The sequence below is a fragment of the Equus asinus genome, chromosome 14, assembly GCF_041296235.1.
Source record: "Equus asinus isolate D_3611 breed Donkey chromosome 14, EquAss-T2T_v2, whole genome shotgun sequence".
Classification (NCBI taxonomy): Eukaryota; Metazoa; Chordata; class Mammalia; order Perissodactyla; family Equidae; genus Equus; species Equus asinus.
Window position 1 is genome coordinate 15,183,472 of NC_091803.1, and position 21,653 is coordinate 15,205,124.

General features: G+C 55.6%; 1 protein-coding gene across 3 annotated transcripts in view; it reads left to right on the forward strand.

Moving 5' to 3' along the window:
* Window positions 1–7,330: 7,330 nt before the first annotated feature.
* The window catches only part of COL26A1 (collagen type XXVI alpha 1 chain), a 159,069-nt gene continuing 144,746 nt past the window's right edge, over window positions 7,331–21,653 (forward strand). The window contains exon 1 of one of the 3 annotated variants that reach the window (XM_044747328.2): window positions 7,331–7,750. In XM_044747328.2, coding sequence (XP_044603263.1) covers window positions 7,377–7,750 — 374 coding nt within the window. In that variant the 5' untranslated portion in view covers window positions 7,331–7,376. The remainder of the gene's footprint in view (window positions 7,751–21,653) is intronic. The other 2 variants (XM_044747325.2, XM_044747326.2) reach the window with 2 other exon arrangements.

Sequence of the window (21,653 nt, forward strand, 5' to 3'; positions counted from 1 at the left end):
GTAGCAGAAGACTTGAGTGCCCAGTCAAGGAGGAGACAATGGAGAGCCGGCAGAGGTCTGTTTCAACAGGAGTCGAGGGATCCCACCATGTTTTGGAAGGAGCTTTCTGAAAGCCATGCAGAAGAAAGGGCAGAGGGAGGGAAGACAGGAGGCCAGGGGACCTCTTGGGGACTTATTCCAGAAGCCCACAGAGGACCTGACAAAGGCTGGGCAGAAGAAGGGCTCTGGCAGCAGCTGTGAGCTGTGAGCGTTGGCAGGGCGGCAGCGTGCAGGGAGGGGAGTGAAGAGTTAAATGTGGAGACCCCTTCAGATACGGGGCAGGGGGACCGGATTCCAGTCTGGGCGGGGGGGGGGGGGGGGGGGGGCACGGTGGAAGAAACCAGCTGGAAGAAACCCACAGGGCTGTAGGTGTCTCTGCAAACGGGCGAGTCGGGGCTGGTATCCAGCCTGGCTCTTGGGGCCCAGCCTGACGGGGGCTGTGTCCACCTGGAAAGAAAGGAGGCATCTTTCTCTGATTTGCACAAGTGTGGCTGGCAGTGGCCCTAGAGAGCTGAGCTGAGCTCAGCTTTTAACCTGCTGAGTTTGAGGGCCTCCGGGAGGATGCAGATGTCTGAGACGCAGTGGGTGGCAGCAGCCTCAGGGTGCTTAGAGGACTTGGGGACGCTCAGAGTGACAGGATGGCGTGGCGGCAGCACCACCACCCTTCCTGCTTTTGCACACCTTTGGTTTCTCTCCCCGTATCTGCAATGCCCACCCCATGCAGCACTCCGACTTTAGATCTGCTCGTAAGAAGAACCCGGTCCCTACTGCCACCTCCAGCCTGAGCCTGGTCCCCAACGTCCCACAAACAACTCCTCCTGGGGGCTTTTCTCATGAGCCCTAGGCTTCCAAGGTGGCGCTGGAGGTGAGGATGACGTCTTAGAGCTGGGGGTGGAGGGGGAAGGAAGGTGCATCGCAGTGCAGAGCCCTCGCTCACCTGGACGGCTGCCTCGGGGAGACGGCCAATCTCCAGCTCTCGGAGGGGTTTGTGACTGCACACACGAGCATGCAGCTGGTGTGCGCATGGGTGTGCTGAGCTGGGCGTGCACCTTCCACTCCATCCCGGTGCCCCAATCCTCAGCCCCTCCATCACAGCACACAGTCCTGCCTTTGACCCTCGGCCACGCTCCTGTCACAGTGCCAGCAGACCCCCAGCTTCCACTCTCTCCTCCGAGCTGCTAACTTTGGGTCGTACAGCACCAGGGATAATGTCTCTTTAAGTGCATTCTTCCTAAGGAGCCTTAGGGCCAACCGAGGGTGAAGATGATGTCTAACCTGGCGGGGCACCGCCGGGGCCGAGCACGGAGCCTCACCCGTGTAGTCTGCTTTGTCTCGGATGAAGGCTTGCTCAGTGAGCACGGACACAGCTGGGAAAGTGAAAGAGAGGGAGGTGGGCTTGGTCCTGCAAAAACACAGGTGGACAGACATCAGAAGGTCCACCCTGGCTCGCATGAGGTCATTTTCTAACAGCTTCTGCAGGACAAAAGGCCCCTTTGCCCTGGCCACCAAACCACACGCCTGTCCTTAGTCAGGAAAAGCCAGATGATGCCACAACAATAACTTAGCTCTGACATCTCAGTGGCCGAAAAAAACAAAGGACGACCAAAGCTACTGAGGGGGTGGAGGGGTGGAGGCATGCCTTCTGCACTCAGGGATCCAGGCTGACGAAGGCACAGCCCAGGGAGCATTTGTCATGGCTGGAACAGAGACGGCTTGGAGAACTCAAACCCTCTCTTCTCTCTGGCCAAGAAATGGCACAGGTCCCTCCTGCTCATAGCTCCTTGGCCAGAACTAGTCACAGGGCCCCGCCTCGCTGCAAGGGAGGCTGCTGAGGGAGGTCCTTCTGTGCCCAGAGAGGACAGGAGAGCCAGACATTGGTGAACACTGGTAAAGTCTACCATACTTACTCACGCCTGTTTCGGGAAAATTCTATGGTTGAGTGGATGCCTTTCTTGCCTCTACGTAGTGCTTTCCACTTAATTACAACACTTCTACCAGGTGTTACCCCACTCTCTGCTTGGATTCCTCTAGTGATGGGGAACTCACCCCTCATTTTCCACACAGATAAATCCAACTGTGGACAGCCTGACTCCTACAAAGTTCTTCCTGATATTCAGCCGGCATCGTCCACCTGTTGGTCCCCAGTTCATCCTTGGGGCTCAAAGAACAAACTGACTTCTTTTTCCTGCATTGCTTGGGTGCTCTGGATCGCTTCCTTCTAGACTTTCCTTCTCTAAGTCCAACAGCCCTGTAGCAGCCCAGCCCCCACCTGCCTGGTGGGTCTCCTCTTCACTCACCATCCTCTGTCACCCTAGGAGCCCCAAGTACTGAACTGCAGACCTGGGCGGTGGAAGGGGTGTGGACAGCTGTGGTGGGGAGCCTTGGGCAGACCCCCTACTGCAGACCCTCAGCTTGGGGCACTTCTGGGAGGGGCAGCGTGACGTTGATTCATTGTGTCTAAACCCCCTACCACCTTCATGCCTGTGCTGGCGTAAAACTTATAAGGCTCCCCTGGGTGTTATCTCTTCTTTCTTTTGTCATTTTAGCCCCCTGCAATGCATGGAATGTTTGCGTCCCCCCAAATTCATCTGTTGGGATCCTAACCCCCAATGTGATGGTACTGGGAGGTGGGGCCTTTGGGAGGTACTCAGGTTAAGAGGGTGGTGCCCTCCTGAATGAGATTAGTGCCTTACAAAAGCGGCCCCGAGAGCTCCCTGGCTCCTTCCGACACGTGAGGACGCAGAGGAACACAGCCGCCTATGAACCAGGAAGGGGCCCTCACCCGGCACCACATCTGCCCGCACCTTCACCTTGGACTTCCAGCCTCCAGAACTGTGAGAAATAAATGTCTGTTGTTTACAAGGACCCCGGGCTGTGATACTCTGTTACAGCAGCCGAACAGACTAAGACAGCCTTTTTCTTCATTGATCACCAGGCAATGTCATTAAGCTCCTGGGAAGCGTTATTTCTGGGGTTATGTTAGTGAACAAACTTCTTATCACCACCTGTGAGGTGGGCTTCAGCATTGGTGATTGGGCAGACTCCCTATTTTTGAGAGTTTTTAAGGTTTTGTTTTCCTTCTTTTTTCTTTTTCTTTCTCTTTTGTTTGGTGAGGAAGATTGGCCTTGAGCTAACATCTGTCGCCAATCTTCCTCTATTAGTATGTGGGACGCCTCCACAGTGTGGCTTGACGAGCAGTGTGTAGGTCCTGACCAGGATCCAAACCCATGAACCCCAGGCCGCTGAAGCAGAGCTGGGGAACTTAACCACTACACCATCTGCCTGCCCCTAGGTTTTGTTTTCAACACTTTTTTTCCCTGCCAAACTTCTATTTGAGATCATGGGCTATTGTGGTTACCATCTAATTTGCTGTCATCTGAACGTCCATTTCACTGCCAATGTTTGGGGAAATAGGTGGGTTTACATTGTAGGTAGGCTGAGCAAAGAATTGTTCCTTTTTATGGGGCCTGGGTGGAATTCTGGGGGTGTCCAGGTCAAGAAGAAAATTCCGGTCGGCATCTTCCATAACGTCCCCGTTCTGCTTGCATTTTGCCCTGGCCGAGAGGAAATCTTGCAGCAAAACAAAGAGGCCCTTTTGTGGCGACGTCCGCTACCTGGAGTCGACTGCACCCCGTTGCTGTGCGGTCCTGGATCCGGCGCAGCTGGGAGCCTGGTCTGCTAGAGAAATCAGGATGGAAAGGGCTCCGGCGCGCCTTCGCTCCCTGAACTTCGGGAGAACCGCAGAATCCGTGTCCTCCAGGGCGGTGGGGGAGGGGAGATCTCTGGTTTAGATTAACGGGAGGATCTATCATGCCAGAAGGTCAATATTTACCTTGGCTTCGGCCTCATGTGTATTTACTTCTCCGTTCGGTGGCTCTCTGCTGACTTCAGCAGAAGCGAAGATCTGCTTTTTGTCTGCCGAAGAGGATGCTGACCGATATTTTCTTATCAGAAAGGTCTGGAAACAAAGTTGCGGATGAGCCCGCTTCTCTGATGTAGCCTGGAGGGTGGGGGGAGCCCAGGTTGGGGGGGTTGTCTTCTTCCACCAGGAAATCTGATCCCTCTTTGTACAAACCACCCCGTTTCTCAGGCGCTTTTGAACTTACAGAAGGGGGGGAGGGGCACGGGATCCCGGACACATGGCTTCATCTCTCATCTCTGAAAAATGGGGCGATGACAGCTCTTGCGTATCCGTGTCAGAGTTGCGCTGGGCGGTGGAGGAGGGGGGCTCGGTGAAGCCCCCCCACCCTTATTTGTCCAGTTTCCATTTTAACCAGGTTCCAGGGGTGGTGAGATCGCCGAGGGTCCCCAAGGAAGCGAGGAGGAAGGAGCCGATGCCACAACCTGGGTCCCACCCCAAGCCTTTACCGCTCCATTTCTCAGGCCCCCGGGGACAGTGGCTTCTGCCTCGACTGAAGCCGAACACGTCCTGGGACAGCGGCAGGTGCAGTTTTCAAATACAGAGACGACCGCTTGTGTGGAAAGCGGGTCAGAGGCCACGGGGCGCACCAGACCCCCCCAGGGCCCCGCGCGTCCTTTATTCCTGGGCTGCTCGAACTTTCCCACTTTCACCACCACAAGTATGTTTTGTCTTGAAAAATACCACCACGGCACATTCAACTCAATAATATTCCCAGGTTTGTTTTAAAATAAAGTTTTAATTGTTGACCGTGGAGTAAGATGTACCCCGTTTATCCTGGGGCTCCAAGTGTCATCTGAGAAAGCTCCCGGCACCCCCAGGTAGGAGCCTCCTGGCCGGGCCCACCCTGGGGGTTTGAGAAGGGCTATGTTCTTCAATTTTATCTCTCACCAAAGCCTTGCAAAGAGTAATAACGAAGCTTTGCTGAGCGTTATGTGTCAGGGGCACCATTCCAAACACTTTAGATGAGTGTGTCATTGAGTTCTTTAGCAAACCCGGACGTTAGGGGCCGTTATTATTCTTCTGATTTTACAGATGAGGATGCTCAGAGAGGTTAGGTAGTGTGTCCCAGGTCACACAGCTATTATGCGTTTGGAGGTGGACTATACTAACTGGTGCTCCCGTGGGGACTTTAGGTTGGGATGCTACAGAATCCTTCTCCCTTCTTCTTGGCTCCCATGACCCCACTGGTGCGTGCTGCAGCTGAAAATCTTGCCTACAACAGTGATGGCTCCATAAGGTTGGGAACATCCTCAGCCACCTTGGAGATGGGAGTGGAGGATGAAGCGAAAAGTGAAGGGAAAGCCCAGAACTGGCAAGGGCTTCAGAGACAAGCCAATCCACTCTTCACTTTACAAATGAAGACACTGGGGAGGACCAGAGAGGGAAGAGGCTTTACTCCAGGTCACCCAGCTAGTCAGTGGGGCAGCTGGGAGCAGACCTGGGCTTCTGGGTCTGGGTGGTGTGAGTGAGATCATATTTCTCTTCCTGATTTTATGCATCTTGCTCTTTTTATCTCTCGCCGTCTAAATGGAACCTCTTGTTTGCAGAACGTTTATCCAGACTGCTTGCTTTCTTTTGAAGGCAAAAAGGCCATTATAATGCTTCCTAAAGAACAGCGTAAGGACCTTGAGGGTGACAACCATGTTATCTGCTTCTCTAACAGCCTTTGCAGCACCCAACATGGGGCTGGACACACAGAGGTTTCCCGGTGCACATTCACGGGGCCAGAGGGAATTTCTTGTCCCAGATGTGAAGAGGGAGACACAACTCAAGACGGCTGCCTCAGTCCTGAAGTTTCTGGGATGGATTAATTGTCTTCCTAAAGCTTTTCATGCTAAAGAATCCTGCAGTCTCTGGGGCAGTGTTATCCCTTCCTCTCCTCCACCCCTCTAGCTTGCGTGCAGCCCTTGGCACCAGAGACATGCATTTAAGATAAAAACTAAATTCTTGTTCCCTTACTGTAATGCCTGCCAGCAAAAAGCCAATTTACAGCGACAAGGAATTTCTCTGGTCTTTAAGATCTCATTATGCAAGTAAAGGAGGGAGGGAGGAAGACAGAATGCTTACAGATTCCTGGGGGGGGGGGTATGACCTCATCTTTTATTGGGTTTTGGCTGACTGCCCAAGGAGCACAGTTGAGATTCCTTTTGGGGGAGGCACTGAAAATCCCCTGATAACCCAAATTCTCCAAATCTTTTAGGCCTTGAGAAAGGGATGGAGGACGAGATGAAGGAAGTGGTCCTAGGTCGAAGTTACAGCGGACAGGGGGCTGTCTGTTGGAGATGAACTCTATCCATCCTGGTTCCTGGTGACCCGAGACTTTGGAAGTGTGCAAGTTCTGTTCAAAAGACCGGTCAGGATCTGAGGGGTTTGATGGGTAAGGAAGGGTAGTTTGGGAAGAGGGTGAAGCAGGTTGGATGTGATATCTTGGGATATGATACGTACTCAAAAGGGTCCAGATGGGAGATGTACACATGGGGACATGTTGAGATATATAAATAAGATGGCAAATGCCACAGGAGTGGGCCTTTCCCTCCACATTTTCAACAGCCTTCCACATTTCAACTGCCTTCCTCTAACAACAGTCCCGCAACTCTTTCACAAAATGTGTTGAAGCCCATTAACCACTTCCATATTCGGTGGCTTCTCTCCAGGCCTATGGGCATTTTACAGACCTGGAGCGCCCCACTGTTAGCAGGGGCACAGACGGCCCCAGGGCCTCCGCCAGTCCCTAGGATGCTTTTGGGAGAATCAGAAAAAGACTCCCAACTTGGGGAGTAGAGCCCAGGCTGGAAGCAGGTCCCACCTGTCCCCTGTGCGGGGCACAGCCCTGTGGGGATCCCGCAGCCCAGAGAAGATCAATCTGGGGCCAGGCTGGCCGTCTGGCCGTGGGCCCAGCGTGTGTGATCTGGGACTCAGCTTTTCCATCCTAAGAGGTGGGTTCTTCCCCCAGCTCTTTTCCAGATCCGATGCCTCACGAATCGGTGGGGACAACTTCTCACCCCACATCAGTGCTTCCCTCATCACAGGAGGCGAAGGGGAGAGGATTCTGGGGCAGGCTGGCCATGCAATGGGTCGGTCCAAAGAGCCCTGGACAACGAGTGGGTATTTTTCTGGCTTAAGTTTTTTGAGCCTCAGTTTCCACTTCTGAAAAATGGGAGTGGTACCTCCTAACACGCAGGGCCATGTTGCGGAGATTAAACAACTTGGCCCCGGCGAAACTGCCAGGCACAGGGCGGGGGCTCCACAAGCGTTTGTGGGCTTGAATCGCCTTTGCTTGCGAAAGTTCTAGAAAGTGTGCGTGCGGGATCCCAGGCGCAAGGTCTGCCTCTCCGGGCACGAGGGACCCCCTGCGGAGCTGGAACCAGGGCTCAGCGGCCACGGCGCCTCCTGGGCCCCGGACCGCCGAGGGTTAATGAGAAAGCCCCACGCCCCCTTTGACGGCGCAGAGCCCACCTCGCCGAATTTGAAAAGGCGGCCCCGGCGCGGCGTGGGCGCCCCCCGACTCCTCGGCTCGGCCCCGGCTCGCTCGCTCGCTCTGCGCCGGCGGGGGCGCGGGTTCGGGCCGGCCGCGCTGCGCTCTCGCCCGTCCTGCGCCCGGGCCTCCGGGGCCCCGCGGCGGCCGCGCAAGATGAAGCTGGCCCTGCTCCTGCCCTGGGCGTGCTGCTGCCTCTGCGGCTCGGCGCTGGCCACCGGCTTCCTCTACCCCTTCCCGGCCGCAGCCCTGCCGCAGCACGGCTACCCCGAGCCGGCCGCCGGCTCCCCGGGCAGCGGCTACGCGGGCCGCCGGTGAGCGCGAGGGGCGGCGGGGCCCGGGGGCGCGCGGGAGGGGGGCTTGGGGCAGTGGGACTGGGGGCCGGGGACGCGGGGCGGCCGAGGACTGGGGGGCTGTGGACTCGGGGCGACGGGGCTGGGGGTCGGGGGCTGGGGATCGGGGTGGTCCGGGGCTGGGGGCGCCGGGCCGAGGGACTGAAGGTGCGGGGCTGGGACTGCGGTGGGCTCCGGCCGCGCCCGCCCTCTCTCTTCCTTTCCGTGCTCTCCCACCCTTCGCCCCTTCGGCTCCAGGCTCCGAGCGGAGGTGGCTCCAACCTGCGGCGGGGGCGCGCGGAGGGGGCGCGCGGCGGGGCGACCGCGGCTCGCCGGTGCTCGGTGGCTGCGTCCCGGGACGTTGCCCGGCTCACGTGGCTCCGCCGCGCTCACCTGCGCGGCCCGGCTTTGTGTTGGGAAGCAGGTCCCGGGGCTGCCAAGGCCGGGTGCCCCGCCGCTCCTGTCGGCCGCCCGGGGACACTGGAGGGGCGATTCCGTTCGGTCTTTGGGGCTGGGGCCACAGGGGCGTCGGCTGCGGCTCGCTAGCCACCTGGGGGCATGGAAGCCGCCGCGATCGATGCATCTGCGGTGGGGTCGGAGGAGCAGCGGGGTCACCGCGGGACCCACGACGGCCTCCGCCGCCGCCGGCAGGTGGCGCCCTGGCCACCCCGGGACGGTTAGGGGAGCGTGTCCTCGCCCCGCCGTTGCCTTCCCCCAGAAAACGCGAAAGCATGCGAATGAGAGCTGCCGAGCGCCTCGTTTGCCGCGATAGCCTTCTAGAACACACACCTGCGTTCGTACCCTCCGTCTCTTTGGATCCTGGAACCACTCCGGGGTTTGCTGTTGAGTATTATCTTTCCGCTAACCGAGGAGAGGTCCCCAAGTCGGTGGCAGCTCAGGACCCACCTCCTGTCTTGTTTCTCCAAATCCTGTGCTTTCCAGGGCACCCACTGCCATCTTTACGGAGGAAGGCCAGAGACAGGTCCCGGTTTTTTCTCCTCCTGGGTGTTTACCAAACGCGAGAGGGCTACGCCGATGAACACGGGCGATGTCTTGTGGCCGGGAGACGGGCATGCGTCGTGCTGGGAAGAACGAACACTTCATGGCCGGATAAGGCGAGACTCAGAAAAGCATAAAAGTGCTTCTGGAAGCTTTGCATGCAACTTTATTTCCCTCATTTTGTTTGGAAATACTCACCCAAGACTTCTGTTGGTGTTAATTCTCCCAACACCCACAGTAGTGTGGCCTCTGCTCGCTTCCATGTGAGAGTAGTCTATAAAATAGGGTTCTCAAGTTACAGAATGATATGGCTAACATCATCTCATTTATGGAAAAAATTCTTATGTATACTTAGATATATGAATGCCCAGGAAAACGTTTGTAGGACGCCCTTTCCGACAGTTACCTATAGAGAGACCTGGAGCTGGACCAGGGGAGAGAGTAAAGAGGGCTCCTGTGTTTTTCCTGTCTCTGCTTGTGTCTGGTTTGCATGTTTGGCAAGGAGCATATGTTCCTGTATTACTTTTGTAATTAGAAAGTGTAGGAAGGGAAAAAAGGCTCCCGCAGCCTGGAATGTGCATGCCGCGGGGAGCCAGCCGTGAAGTCTGTGAAGGGAGGGAGTGACTGGGGACCAGGCTGCTGGCGTCCGGTGGGCTGGAACTCAGGGACGTCCACAGAAACCTTGAAGGGATGGGTTTATCATAAATAGAAAGTGGCCCAAACAAATGTGGTTGTCTTCCAGAACTCTTCCCACCAGGATGGGAGCAGGGAGAAGGTGTAATCAGGTTCAGGAAGGATCCGGCTGAATCTGTGGGAAATGGATTCCCGAATAGGATACGAGAAGGTGTTAAGGGGGCTCGGAGAAGGTTCCAGATGCTTGAGACGGATGCTCCAGAGGGTAACTGAGCCCTTCCACGGAAAGCCCAGCGTGGGCAATGCAGGCTTGAGCTGGCCCGGGTGTCACATGTTCGTGTGTCTCATGAGCCATCAGTCACAGGTGGCCCATGTCCTTGAAATTCAAGAGCCCTGGGAGCAGAGGGCTTGGGGACAGCCCATGGCACAGCGCTCTTCACAGCTTTAGCTGCATACATGTGTTTGCAGTGGCTTGGTCTCTGTTGATGGGCAAAGCAACAGAGCTGTTTCTTGATAAATAACCTTTGTTTATTCCGTGGTGGTTGTGCCCGTTGGCGTCTGAATTTTGGATGTGCTCTGTGTTCTCCTTTCTGTGTGTGTGTGTGTGTATGTTTGCATGTGTGCCTGCCTGCGCACACCCTCCTGGGCCGCGTGTCTGGGTGTGACGTGCTGGGGGCCTCTTGCCTTACCCTGGTCACCTGTGTCAGAAGCCCAGGGTGGACCCCTCTGTTTAAGCTATTTTTGCAAAGAAGAAGAGGACCCATATTCCTTAGAGGCCTGTTTCCAGTAGAATCTTGCAGCCCCACGTGTGGACCGCTAATGGTTTTTGTCAGCCACAGAGTTCATATGCCAAATAAAAGTTGAAGGGAAATGCACTGGTGATTGCCTGGAGGGCTGCGCGAGGATGGAGCGCCCAGCTCCCCGCCCCAGTTCTTCCGTTCCACCCTAGTAAGGATAATGGGATAATGCGTTTGGGAAACTCTTCAAAGTATGCAAATCTCACTCATTTCCCTCCCGTCCTCCCTCCTTCCTGTCTCTTTCCCTCCCTGCCCCCCTCCCCTCCCCCCTCCCTTCCACAGATGTTTATTAGGGGTCTTGTCTGTTGTCTCCTCCTTTATACCTCTATGTCCCACCCTGAAGAAGCCAAAACGGCAGTGAGTGACATGGCGCAAGGGGTGGGCCTGCCCCCATCCCATGTTGCACAGCCCCCAGCTCGAGGAGGAAGAAGTTTTAATTTGGATAAAAGAGAAATTTATAATATTAATTCTTGGACGGGAGTATTCTTCTGACTAAGAGAAACCCCGAGGGGCCGGCCTGGTGGTGTAGTGGTTAAGTTCACGTGCTTCAGGTTCACAGGTTCAGAACCCTGGGCGTGGACCTACCGCTTCTCGTCAAGCCACGCAATTCTAGAGGAGGATTGGCACAGATGTTAGCTCAGGGCCAATCTTCCTCACAAAAAAATAAAAAAGAGAGAGAGAGAGAAACCAGAAGAACTGTGGGACCTACCTGGATTTCAGCAGAGGAGGAAATGAATACACCCAGTGTGGGCAGGAGACACGGACAAAATTGGTTTTGATTCCTTCCCCCTGAAGAACGGTGCTCATTCCATAAACCGCTCACTCCAACCACGTGTCTGCAGGTTACGAATCAAGCTAGCCAACAGTTCAATAAGTAGGTTCTATCCTTCAAGTGTGACAAGTCCCCTTTCACAATGACCTGGAAAGCCAAGGCCAAGTGAGGAAGCCTTAGAATTCTGGTCTGGAAAGTGGTGGCCGGGGAGGGCCGGCCCGGGCCCTGGCCCACCCTGTACCCTGGATTATTCCCACACAGTGAGGGGCTTCATGCACAGGCTTCCGGACCCCTCAACCTGCACATGCGAGTTCAGTCCACACCGCTTGGCCTCGGAGTGGGCACACTGGCTCAGGGTCTGCCCTGGAAGAGGCACGTGTTCCAGGCGCTGAGAGCAGAAGGGGAGGCACGGATGCTGGGTCTACAAAACGCAGATCTGCCCTCGTTCCTCCCAGCCTGCATCCTTCGGCCGTGCCCACTGTGGTCAGGAGACAGTCTGAGCTGCTTAACCCCGGATGCTGGTCCTTGTCCAGCTGACATGGACCCCTGTGCTGCAGGCCGTCCCTCAGGCTCCTGTGGGTCATCCAGGTACCCTGGGTGCTCTGCTCCAGGCTGCACCTTTAATGATGCTGGCACTAATGAATGAGTGACAGTTTCTCTGGACCCCTCACCAGGGGAGGGCCTGTTCCATCCTTGTGCTTTACCTGCAGCAATGGGTCATCCTCACTTCCCCCCTCGAGGCCACCTGCTCACTCTCTACCCGGCCCCCATTTTGCCATTATCCTGGCACCTGGACGTCCAGTTATGTGGCTCCCCCATGGCCGGTGTCACTCTTCTCGGCCTCTCCGTCCACGTCAGCCACTCTCCTTGGCCGTCCCCCGCTCTCACTCCCCCGCAGGAATCTCATACAGGATCTCAATATCTTCAACTCAGGACTCAGGCCCTGCGCCCCCATCACTCACGCTGTCCCTCACTGACCCCAGGCCTCTACCCACTCCGTCTTCTCTCAGCCCGCAAGCCTGTCCGGTCTTCACGGCCTTCCAGTCCAGCCCGGATCTCACTAGCATCCTCAGCTTCCGGTCCCCTGGACCTTTCTCCCAGCTACCTAGAAAGGCCCCCCCCCCCCACTGCAAGGGGACCCTCCAGCTTTCTGTGGAGGGTCAGGAGGGCTGTTTCTGCAAAGCCGCTGCTCCCTGGCAGTGGAGATGGGGTCTGGCACTGGGGCTTCCTGCCTCTCTGCGCAGGATGTGGAGGTGCCTGGCCACAGGGTGCTGTAAGTGCCAGCCCTGTGATGGGAGGCCTTGTGGCACAGTCTGTGACCAGCCTAGCTGCTGTCTGGTGGGGCCCCGTTTATTTCCATAGCAGTCTGTCTTTCTGCTCTGTACTGCTGCCCGATGGACCCTTCTCAGCTGCAATGGAGACCCTCTCTCGCCAGCTTAAAACCCTGTGGTGTCCTACCATCTCCTATGTCCTCTTGGCAGAGAGGTCAACGTTTAGGTCAACTTTCACCGACTGGCAGGAGCTGCCCAGGCCGGTGTGTTAAGAAGGATTCTGAGGTGGGGTCTAGGCTCTGAGAAGGAGTGCCGGGACAATCTACTGATCACCGTGAGTGGAGGACAGGAAAGTGGAGGCAAGTGTGATGTATTTGCAGTCCTGGCCTTTGTGATAAAATCCAGCCCCTCCGGCATTACGTATGAAGGCTGGCTTTTGAAACCCCATCTTCCGTCTCTCTATACCAGCTACGTTATATTCGTTATTTCTGTCGCGCCTCTGTTTCTTGGCGTGTGCTGCATCTTTTGTTTGGAATGCTTTCCCTGCTGCGTTAGATGCCCTCCTTTGAGCACCTGGAATATTCTGCTTACATCTATCTCAAGATTTCTCAACCTTGGCACTCTTGACGTGTGGGGCTGGATGATCCTTTGCTATGGGGCCGTCCTGTGCATCGTAGGATATTTAGCAGCATCCCTGGCCTCTACACAGTAAATGCCAGCAGCACCCCCTATCCCCAACTGTGACAACCAAGAACGTCTGCAGGGCCTGCCCAGTGTCCCCTAGGGGACAAAACCGCACCCAGTGATAAGTCACTGTTCTTTCTGAAGATGAACATTTTGATCTGGGGGATATTTAAAAATATTGTATTTAAGGGGAGGGCCAGCTGGTGGCATAGTGGTTCACACACTCCACTTCGGGGGCCATGGGTTGGTGGGTTTGGATCCTGGGTGTGGACCTACACACCGCTCATCAAGCCATGCTGTGGCAGGGTCCCACATACAAAATGGAGGAAGATGGACGTGGATATTAGCTCAGGGCCAATCTTCCTCAGCAAAAAAAAAAAAAAAAAAAGTAAAAATTTTTCAGTGGAAGTTTGCAAGTCTATGCACAAGTAGAGATTAAGATGAACCCTCAGGTACCCTCACTTGGCTTTGCCAACCATTCCATCACACTTATTTCAGCCCCCTCATATTCTTTTTGTGTGTGTAGGGTATTTTAAAGCAAATCCCAGACTCGTGTTCATTTCACTTGTAGCATTCAGTACGTGCCTGATTCCTCCCCACCATGCCATCCTCACGTCTAACAAACTTAAAATCAGTCCTTATTATTATTATTATTATTAATCCTTATTACTTATAATTGGATCTAAAATCCGATCCACATTCAGACTTCTCCAGTTTTCCAAAGAGCCTTTCTTCATTGTCAGTTTGTTCAAATCTGGGTCTAGATAAAGTCCGTGTGTTGATGGTTGAGCCTCTGTAGTCTCTCCCCTCATAGGAGAGTCCTCTCTCCTTTCAGAGAGTGCCCTCGGCTTGTTGAAGGCCCGTCGTCCTGTAGGATGCCCACGTTCCAGGTTCAGCTGGTTGCTTCTCAGTGGAGTCATTAATTTGATCCTCTGCCCCCTGTATCTCTTCTCTGTTGGAGATCGGCTGTAATGTTTTGCTTAGATTTAGGATCTTTTTTTTAGGGGAGGCAAGGGTGCTTCCTGGTTGGCCCCGTTTACCATATCATCTCAGGAGGTCTTACGGGCTGAATGTTTGTGTCCCCCAAAATCCGTACGTTGGAGCCCTAACCCCCACTGTGTTGTGCTTGGGGGTGGGGCCTTTGGGAGGTCACTGGGTTTAGATGAGGTCATGAGGGTGGGGCCCCCATGGTGAGATTAGTGTCCTTTTAAGAAGAGAGAGAGACCAGAGCTCTCTTTCCCTCTGGCCTGGGAAGACACAGAGGGAACGTGGCCATCTGCAAGCCAGGATGAGAGTTCCCGCCAGGAACCGAATCTGCCAGCACCCTGATCTTGGGCTTCCAGCCTCTATGTCTGAGAAATAAATGTCTGTTGTGTCAGCCACCCAGTCTGTGGCATTTTGTGAGGGCAGCCCGAGCAGGCTGATAGAAGAGGATGTGATTTTTTTCTGGAGAGCTGGGAGTTGGAATTCTCGAGAACACCACTGTCTGTAGGTTTCTTCTCTCTCTTTTCCTTGCAATTTGTTTGTTGAAGCAGCTAGGGCTCTGCTGATGGACAGCAGATGTTGTTCTAACCTTTTGTGTCACATATGATGCCACACTCTATGTTGTCGTGCCTTATTCGTCTTATCTTTTTGTGAATGAATCTTTAGGATACATTTTTGAATGTGAGTTTTCTGAGTTAAAGCGTTAACACGTGCGTCATTCTGCCAGATATGTCAAATTTCCCGCCACAGGCGTTATCCCATTTGCATTCAGCAGTTTTTTCATGGGGTACATTTTAGAGCCCCGTTTGAATGATGCTGGGTCAAGTGGCCTTGCCAGGGTGACAGTGGACTTCCCTGGCCCACACCACCTGTGAGCCTGGGCCACCCTAACATTTGCGGGGCCCGGGGCAAGGGGACGGATGGAGACCCACCCACCATGTGTGTAAATATTTAACAGTTATAAATCAACCTTGCAAACTGTTAAATAAAATATTTTCTGTCATCGACCTTGAAGACACATCATCCTCATGACCTGGCGCCAGGCTCACGTTTAGAGCTCTTGACTGCCTTGCATTTTGTGCTGGAAGTCGGCGGTGCAGGGAGAGCCACACTCCACTTCCCTTCTCATCCCACCTGACGCCTCGTCCCTAGTGGGGTGTCATGAACACATTCGTGGACACTCTAGCCCAAGTCCTGGTCCTTCTCCTCATCCTGGCAATGGCCACTTGGCCGTACCTTGTCCCCAGCTGTTTGGGGAGGAAATTCCAGGCCCCTGGGTAGGTACCTGCTTGGCCTCCAGTGGGGGCTGTGGTCATGTCTCCTGGGCCCCACAGTCTCCTCATCCTGTGGGTATGGCCAGAGGGGGCCAGAGTGCGCTCCTCAAAAGCACAACGCCAAGCTGGGGCTCCTTTTGCCCAGCTTTCAAGTCAGTTCTGTGTAAATGTCACCTCTGGGGGGATGTGGAGTGAGTCTCGGGGGTGGAACCAGGACACGTGTACCCCAGATCCTCAAAACTTAGATGGCTCTTCCCCAAACGACCCCAGTCAAAAAGGTTGCATTACAGTGACTGAGTTAAACGGTCAGTGTCCCAGCGTCGCGTTCCCGTCTAGTACCCTTCTAGCACTTCATCTCCCATTGGGCTGTGAGCACCAAGCGGGATGTCCCCTGCCTGTCGGGGACCCAGCCCGGGGCTCAGAATAGAGCTGGACTCCGCCGGTCGTGTTGAGTGAACTGGAGCGCCTCCATCAGGGACCCACCGAGGCTGTGAATCTCCAGAGGATGTGGGTCCTTCCCAGTTTCCTCTGCAGCGCCAGCAGCACCGGTCACACAGTCGCCCTGCGCACGGACGCCTTTCAGAAATGACGAGGAGCGGCAGCGGGGGCAGGCTCCAGGGCTGCTTGTGGGGACTTGTTTCAGCTCTTTTAGGAACACAGCTGTATTCTGGCCGGATGCTCGGGGTTTTTACCCATTTTCACACTATTCTAAGAAGTGATGGAATGGAATTCAGAACTTGCGACTGCTTTTTGTTTTCCATTTAGAAACTCTGGCGGTCAGTTTTGGAAAGGGTCTGATCCTGATATGACAATGCTGCTGGATCTGGACTCTTCCTTCCCCTACCCTCCCCCTCATGTGTCCCCAGGCAGGGCCAGCGTCAGGGCCATGTGACCAGTGCAGATACCAGGGCCCGATGCTCAGAAGGGTCCCATGGTTGGGGTTTAATTCTTTGCATGCACCGTCTCAAAATTCTCAATACTCTCATCTTTAAGTTTGTGCTTTAGGGGCTGGCCTGGTGGCTTAAGTTCACACATTCCGCTTGGCAGCCTGGGGTTCACGGGTTCAGAGCCCGGGCATGGACCTACACACCACTCATCAAGCCACGCTGTGGCAGCGTCCGACATACAAAATAGAGGAAGATTGGTGCAGATGTTAGCTCAGGGCCAATCTTCCACACCAAAAACATAAATAAAGTAAAAATATGTGTTTTGTACGTGAAGTCTGAGGGGACAATGGAGCATACCCTGGGGACTTGAGCCTCTTAGCTCATGCCATGTCCCACCTCTCACCTCCTACCGCCTCCCTGGGGTGGAGTCTCTGCTGCTCGCTCCCTACCCTCTGGCACCCCCTCTCCATCCCTGCCCAGTAGCCACTGTCACCTTCTGCCTCTGGCTCGGGCCTGGTGTGGGCTCAGGGAGGGGTGGGGCATGGTGGCTGCTGTCCCTGCCCTGGGCTGGCAGTGCCTGGTGTGGTCCACAGGTGACTCAGCAGGGGAGAGCCTCTCACCACCCCAATCCTAGTGCATCCATGGCAGAGGCTGCAGTGTCCTTGAAGGTTGCCTGTCCGCTGTAGGATGGTCGCCCTTGGGAAGGGGAGGTGCCTGCCTTGACTTCCCCGCTCCAGGCCTGGAGATAGGTGTTTTAATGGCCTCCCCGGTCGTTTTCCTGGGCAGCCGGGTTTACAGAGCACAGCACGGAGAAAAGCTTTTTTTGAGATTCTTTCGCCATGGCCCGTAGTAAGAAATACCTTTTATACGGTGACTGAGTGCACGCACATGTGCACTCACATCTGAAACAAGTTTCACAAAATAATACTTACTGTTACCATATGTGGTACTCTCTTTTTATGGTATTCTATCCAGTTCATAAAAAAGTGCTTGCCAGACTAAGAAAATTGATTCCACAGCCCCTCTGGGTTCAGACCTGCCGTGGGAGACCCCTCGCCCTGGGCAAATGCAGGGGTCCCTTCGCCTCCTGTCTCTGTGATTGCTTGTGGTTTCGTCCTGAGAACTCACTTGCCACTCCCCCTCCCTGTTGATGGATTAATTTCTCCCGTTTACTCCCCAGCCTGGCCCTGAGCGGCCCACCTGTGACAGGAGCGTGTGCGCCCACGCTGCCCACCGCCCTCCCCGCCCCTTGGGAATGTGTCCTTGTCCGGGCCAGTCATTTAACCACCTGACCTTCACCCAGCCCACAGTAGGCAGGCAGGAGCTGGGAACTCAACCGTGAGGGTGGGGCACTCTCCCCGGAGGCCTGCTCGTGGATGGCTCTCTGCAAACTCGGGGAGTGAATGACCACGTCCAGGGGAGGCCTTGTCCCTGTGACTGGATTGTGGGTTCTCTGGTGCCTTACCTTCAAGAAGCTATAATTGAGCGCCTGCTGTGCGATTGGGGCTGGGGGGAGCGAGACCACTGAAGATGCAGAGCCAGCCTCTGCCCTTGAGGAGCTCAGAGACGGTTGGGGAAGACCCACGAGCAAGTGTGGGACTTCCCATGACGTGAATGTGTGTGGCGTGGGGTGGGCAGGCCAGGGCGTGTGCGCACTTACTCGTCCAGGGGAGTGTGGCTGTGTGGGAGCTGGGGCGTCTTTGTGTTTAGTTTTCGCCTCTGTAAAACGGCGGTGATCACGGAGCTAGCCTGGTGGCCCACTGGTTAAGTTCACACGTTCCGCTTTGGCTGCCTGGGATTCATTGGTTCAGATCCTGGGTGTGGACCTACCCACTGCTTATCAAGCCGTGCTGTGGCAGGCTTCCCACATATAAAGTAGAGGAAGATGGGCACACGTGTTAGCTCAGGGCCAGTCTTACTCAAAAAAAAAAAAAAAAGGCAATGATCATAGTATTTCCTTCACAAGGTGGTTCTAGGGCTTAAATGAACTAATATTAATAAAGTGCTTAGAAAAACAAGCAGTAAACACTCTGTTTGGGCTTGTAACCAAATGTGTTAACATGCCTTGCAAAGGTGATGAGGAGAGGGGGTCTCACAAACACGTGAGGCCGCAGAATCCTGCTCTGAGAATGGGGTTCCAGCTTCCGTACTTCGGGAAATGCTGGCCTGGTGGACCAAGGCTACATGCCGAGGACGTCCTGGAGGAGTCAGTGTCTGCCGTGGGTCCTGCGAGATGAGCAGGCGTGTTCTCGGAAGTGACTGGGAGGGCGTTCAGGCCGACCAAGGGCTTGGACGCGGGGTGGGGCCTGACGTCCGTTGGTGCGGCTGACATCAGAATGGCTGGACGTGGCTGCAGGCAGGTGGGGGGCAGGCAGGGCCTTTGAGGGCTGGGCGCAAAGCCCCTTTTCTGCCACCCTAAGGAGCTTGGGCTTTATGTGGAGGCACGGTCACAGTGGGTCCCGTGGGGCTTTGCTGGTGCAGAGGAGACCAGCAGAGGCAGGAGAGCGGAGAAGGGGGGCCGGCTGGCAGAGAGGCTCAGGGGACCTGGAGTTGGGCAGAGGCCGTGGGGATGGTGCCGGGGGAGGAGAGACCTCTGAGGCTGTATAGCTGGCAGCACCTGGCCACCTGGTGGGCCGTGCACAGGCGAGGACAGGTTGTGGACTGGGCCGCCTGGCTGTCCCCACTGCTCTGGGGGATGCCGGGAGCCGGCTGCTTTGAGCCTGGGAGCATTGCAAAGACTCTGCCGTGTTTTCTCAGCGTTGAAAAGGCAGCAAAACGCAGAGCTCACGCCCTCGCATTTCTGTGAAATACTCATCTTTTTCCTCCGTGGGGTTTTTGTAGCTGAATTTAAGCATCTAGCCCCGGACTTGCACACATGAGGTATTCAAGGGCTGTTTGTTGAGTAAATGAATGAACGAATGCCTTGACCTCTCTCCTCTAGGAAACTGAGGCAGGGGCCTCTGCCTCTGTGCAGGTCTGCTGTTCTGAGGGGGCCTGGAGTGAGGTCCTTGCCTGTGCTTTATCCCCACTGGGCCGGCTCTGGAAGCCACTTTCAGAGGAACCACCGCTTCTGGGGATCCTGCCTCTTCCTCTGAAGCAGGAGAGCGTGGAAAATGGGGACCTTTCCTAAAAATCAGGCGGAATGACCTCGATATAAATATCTGGTGGGGCCTTTCTCAAAGGCTCCAGGGCTTTCTGAGTCTCCTCTCCCCCATCCCAGCTTGTCTGTTATTTTAAAATCCTTTCCCAGAGACACAATTCCTAAGGCAGCGAGAACCCCGCTCCAGGCTTCCCTTGGCTTGAGCTGGGCCGACACTTCATTGCCGCTTCGACCGTGTATGAGCTGGACCCTGACCAACTCCGCCTGCGCCAGGGACCAGAGGAACAATAACGAACTGTGAGAGGATTTTCTGGAATCCCGCAGCCGATCCTGGGGATGTAGACACATGGCACACTGTTCTCCTCTCCCAGGAGTCCGGGGTCCTCAGCCTTTCCTGCCTCCCAGAAACCGGGGTCTCGGTGTTTCTTTGGTGGCCTGTACGAGACCACCTTGCGAGGAGCTGGGCCCGGGCCAGGTTGATGCTGTCACACTCGAGGAGGGAAGCAGGGCGCCCACCTCGTGCGCCTCTCTGTCTGCCCCACCCACAGCCGCCTCCAGAGGGATCTGCAAGAAGGTGGGAGTGGCCGTGCTGCCCCTGACCTGATATTTCCGGAACTTGTTGCGTCAGGTGTTAACAGAAGCTGCGAGGAGAAGCTTGGGAAGTGCTTACGAACCAAGCTCAAGTTTCCTGAATAAAGAGGGAGGGCCTAAAGAGCAGACTCTGGAGCCAGGTTGCCTGGGGCTGGATCCCAGCTCTGGGTGGCCCCGACTGAGTCAACTGACCTCTCTGTGCCTCAGGCTCCTCATCTGTAAAGTGGGGGTGATCTTAGTTTTCACTTCATCAGGTCGTTCTGGGGCTGCATGAGCTAATATTAATAAAATGCTTAGGACCATATCAGGTGAACACTCTGTGCGGCCGTGGAAAAGGATAAAGGCTTTCACAGACAGGGTAGCGTGCTGACCGGCCTTGCCAAGCTTGGGAAATGGGGAGTTGGCACAGACATCTGAGGCCTGGAATCCTTTTCTGGGGAGCGTTTCCTTAGGATGGTGTTCCAGACTCCAAACTTTGGGAAACGCTGGCCTACGGGTCAAGGTTAAAAGTCTCAGCAGTTTGCCCTCACCCTCCGGGAGCTGGTCCTAAGCTCTCTCGCCGGCTGGGGTCGTTTCTAACCTCACCCCGCCGTCGCCCACCGTGGTGCTGTGGAGGAGCCAAGAAATACAGAATCAAGGGTCCTTTCAGTTTTTCTGAATCCCTGAGGACCCTACTCAGGTTTGGAAGGCCGCAGGTGAGGAGTGGGGACCTGTCTGCGCTCCCAGCTGAACCTCAGCCACTGGAGGGGGAAGGGTGAGCACAGAGGGCCGCCCCCAGAATGCAAGTGGGGAGGAGGTTGGAGAATCTGGGGGCCTGAGATGCCCACGGCAAGGTCGGTGGCCAAGGAGTTCAGACGAGCTTCGTGTCCCAGGGAACCCCGTGTGGCCCCGGAGTGAGGGAAGGGCTTCTCCGGCAGGTGTCTCCTGCAGCCGGCCTGTCGTGACCCTTCAGGGAGCCACAGTCCAGCCAGCGCTTCCCTTCGTAGACTCACAAGTAACATGAAACTAATAGGATTGGGCCGAGATCAAGTGAGGAAATGTGTTTGTGAAATATGCAGACTAATTATTCCTGAGCGTGTTCCTGCTCCCTGGATGGTGCCCCGGGAGAGGGGGCGGGAGGCACCCACACGTGCATGAGGATGGTCGTTTGCTCTGTGTGTGTGTAAGTGGTTTGCATCTGGGACTGGCTGTGATTTGCAGCCCAAATATTTTATGTCTTTCTTTGAAAGTCCCCCACGCCCTTCCTCCTGAAAGGACAGGGCCTGGGTGGCAGTGGCTGAGAAGCCCCCCAGGTCCTGGCACTCGGGGGGCCCGGCTGAGGGTCTGTCCTGCTGGGAGCTATTGTGGGAGCCTCAGGCTTCCCTCTTCCAGGGAGCAGCCTGTGGAATCAGGCCCCGCTGCGGGCTGCCTGCGGTCCCTGCCGGCCCCCGGAGGCGCCAGGGCCTGCCGGACGCCCCGGTCTCACGTGGGCAGCCTTTGCCGAGAAGGTGGCGGTTTCCTTCTGGTTTGGCTCCGGCCGTCTGCGCCCCGGCCAGTTGCCTGTGGCATCTGACATTTTTGTCATTCCTGCTCCCCTGGAAGGGCTTCTCTGGGGAATCAGCACTTCTCTCTTCCTGTCCCTCTGTGATCTGAGAGGGCTCAGCCTGCTGGACACCCGCTGTTTCTGGGTGATGGGATCCTGGGCTTCTACAGGGTCTGCCAGGCTCTTCCTGTCTTTTGTCCTGTGGTTGATGCTGACACTTAGCTCAGACACTGAAACTCTTCGCACAAGAGCTCTGAATATCTGCCTTCCTGCAGAGGCAGCTGAGCAGGCGGGAGAGACCCCTACATCAGGGGCCTGGAGGGAGCTCATCCAGACCCCCCCCCACAACCTGTTCCTTGTCTCTCTGGGTG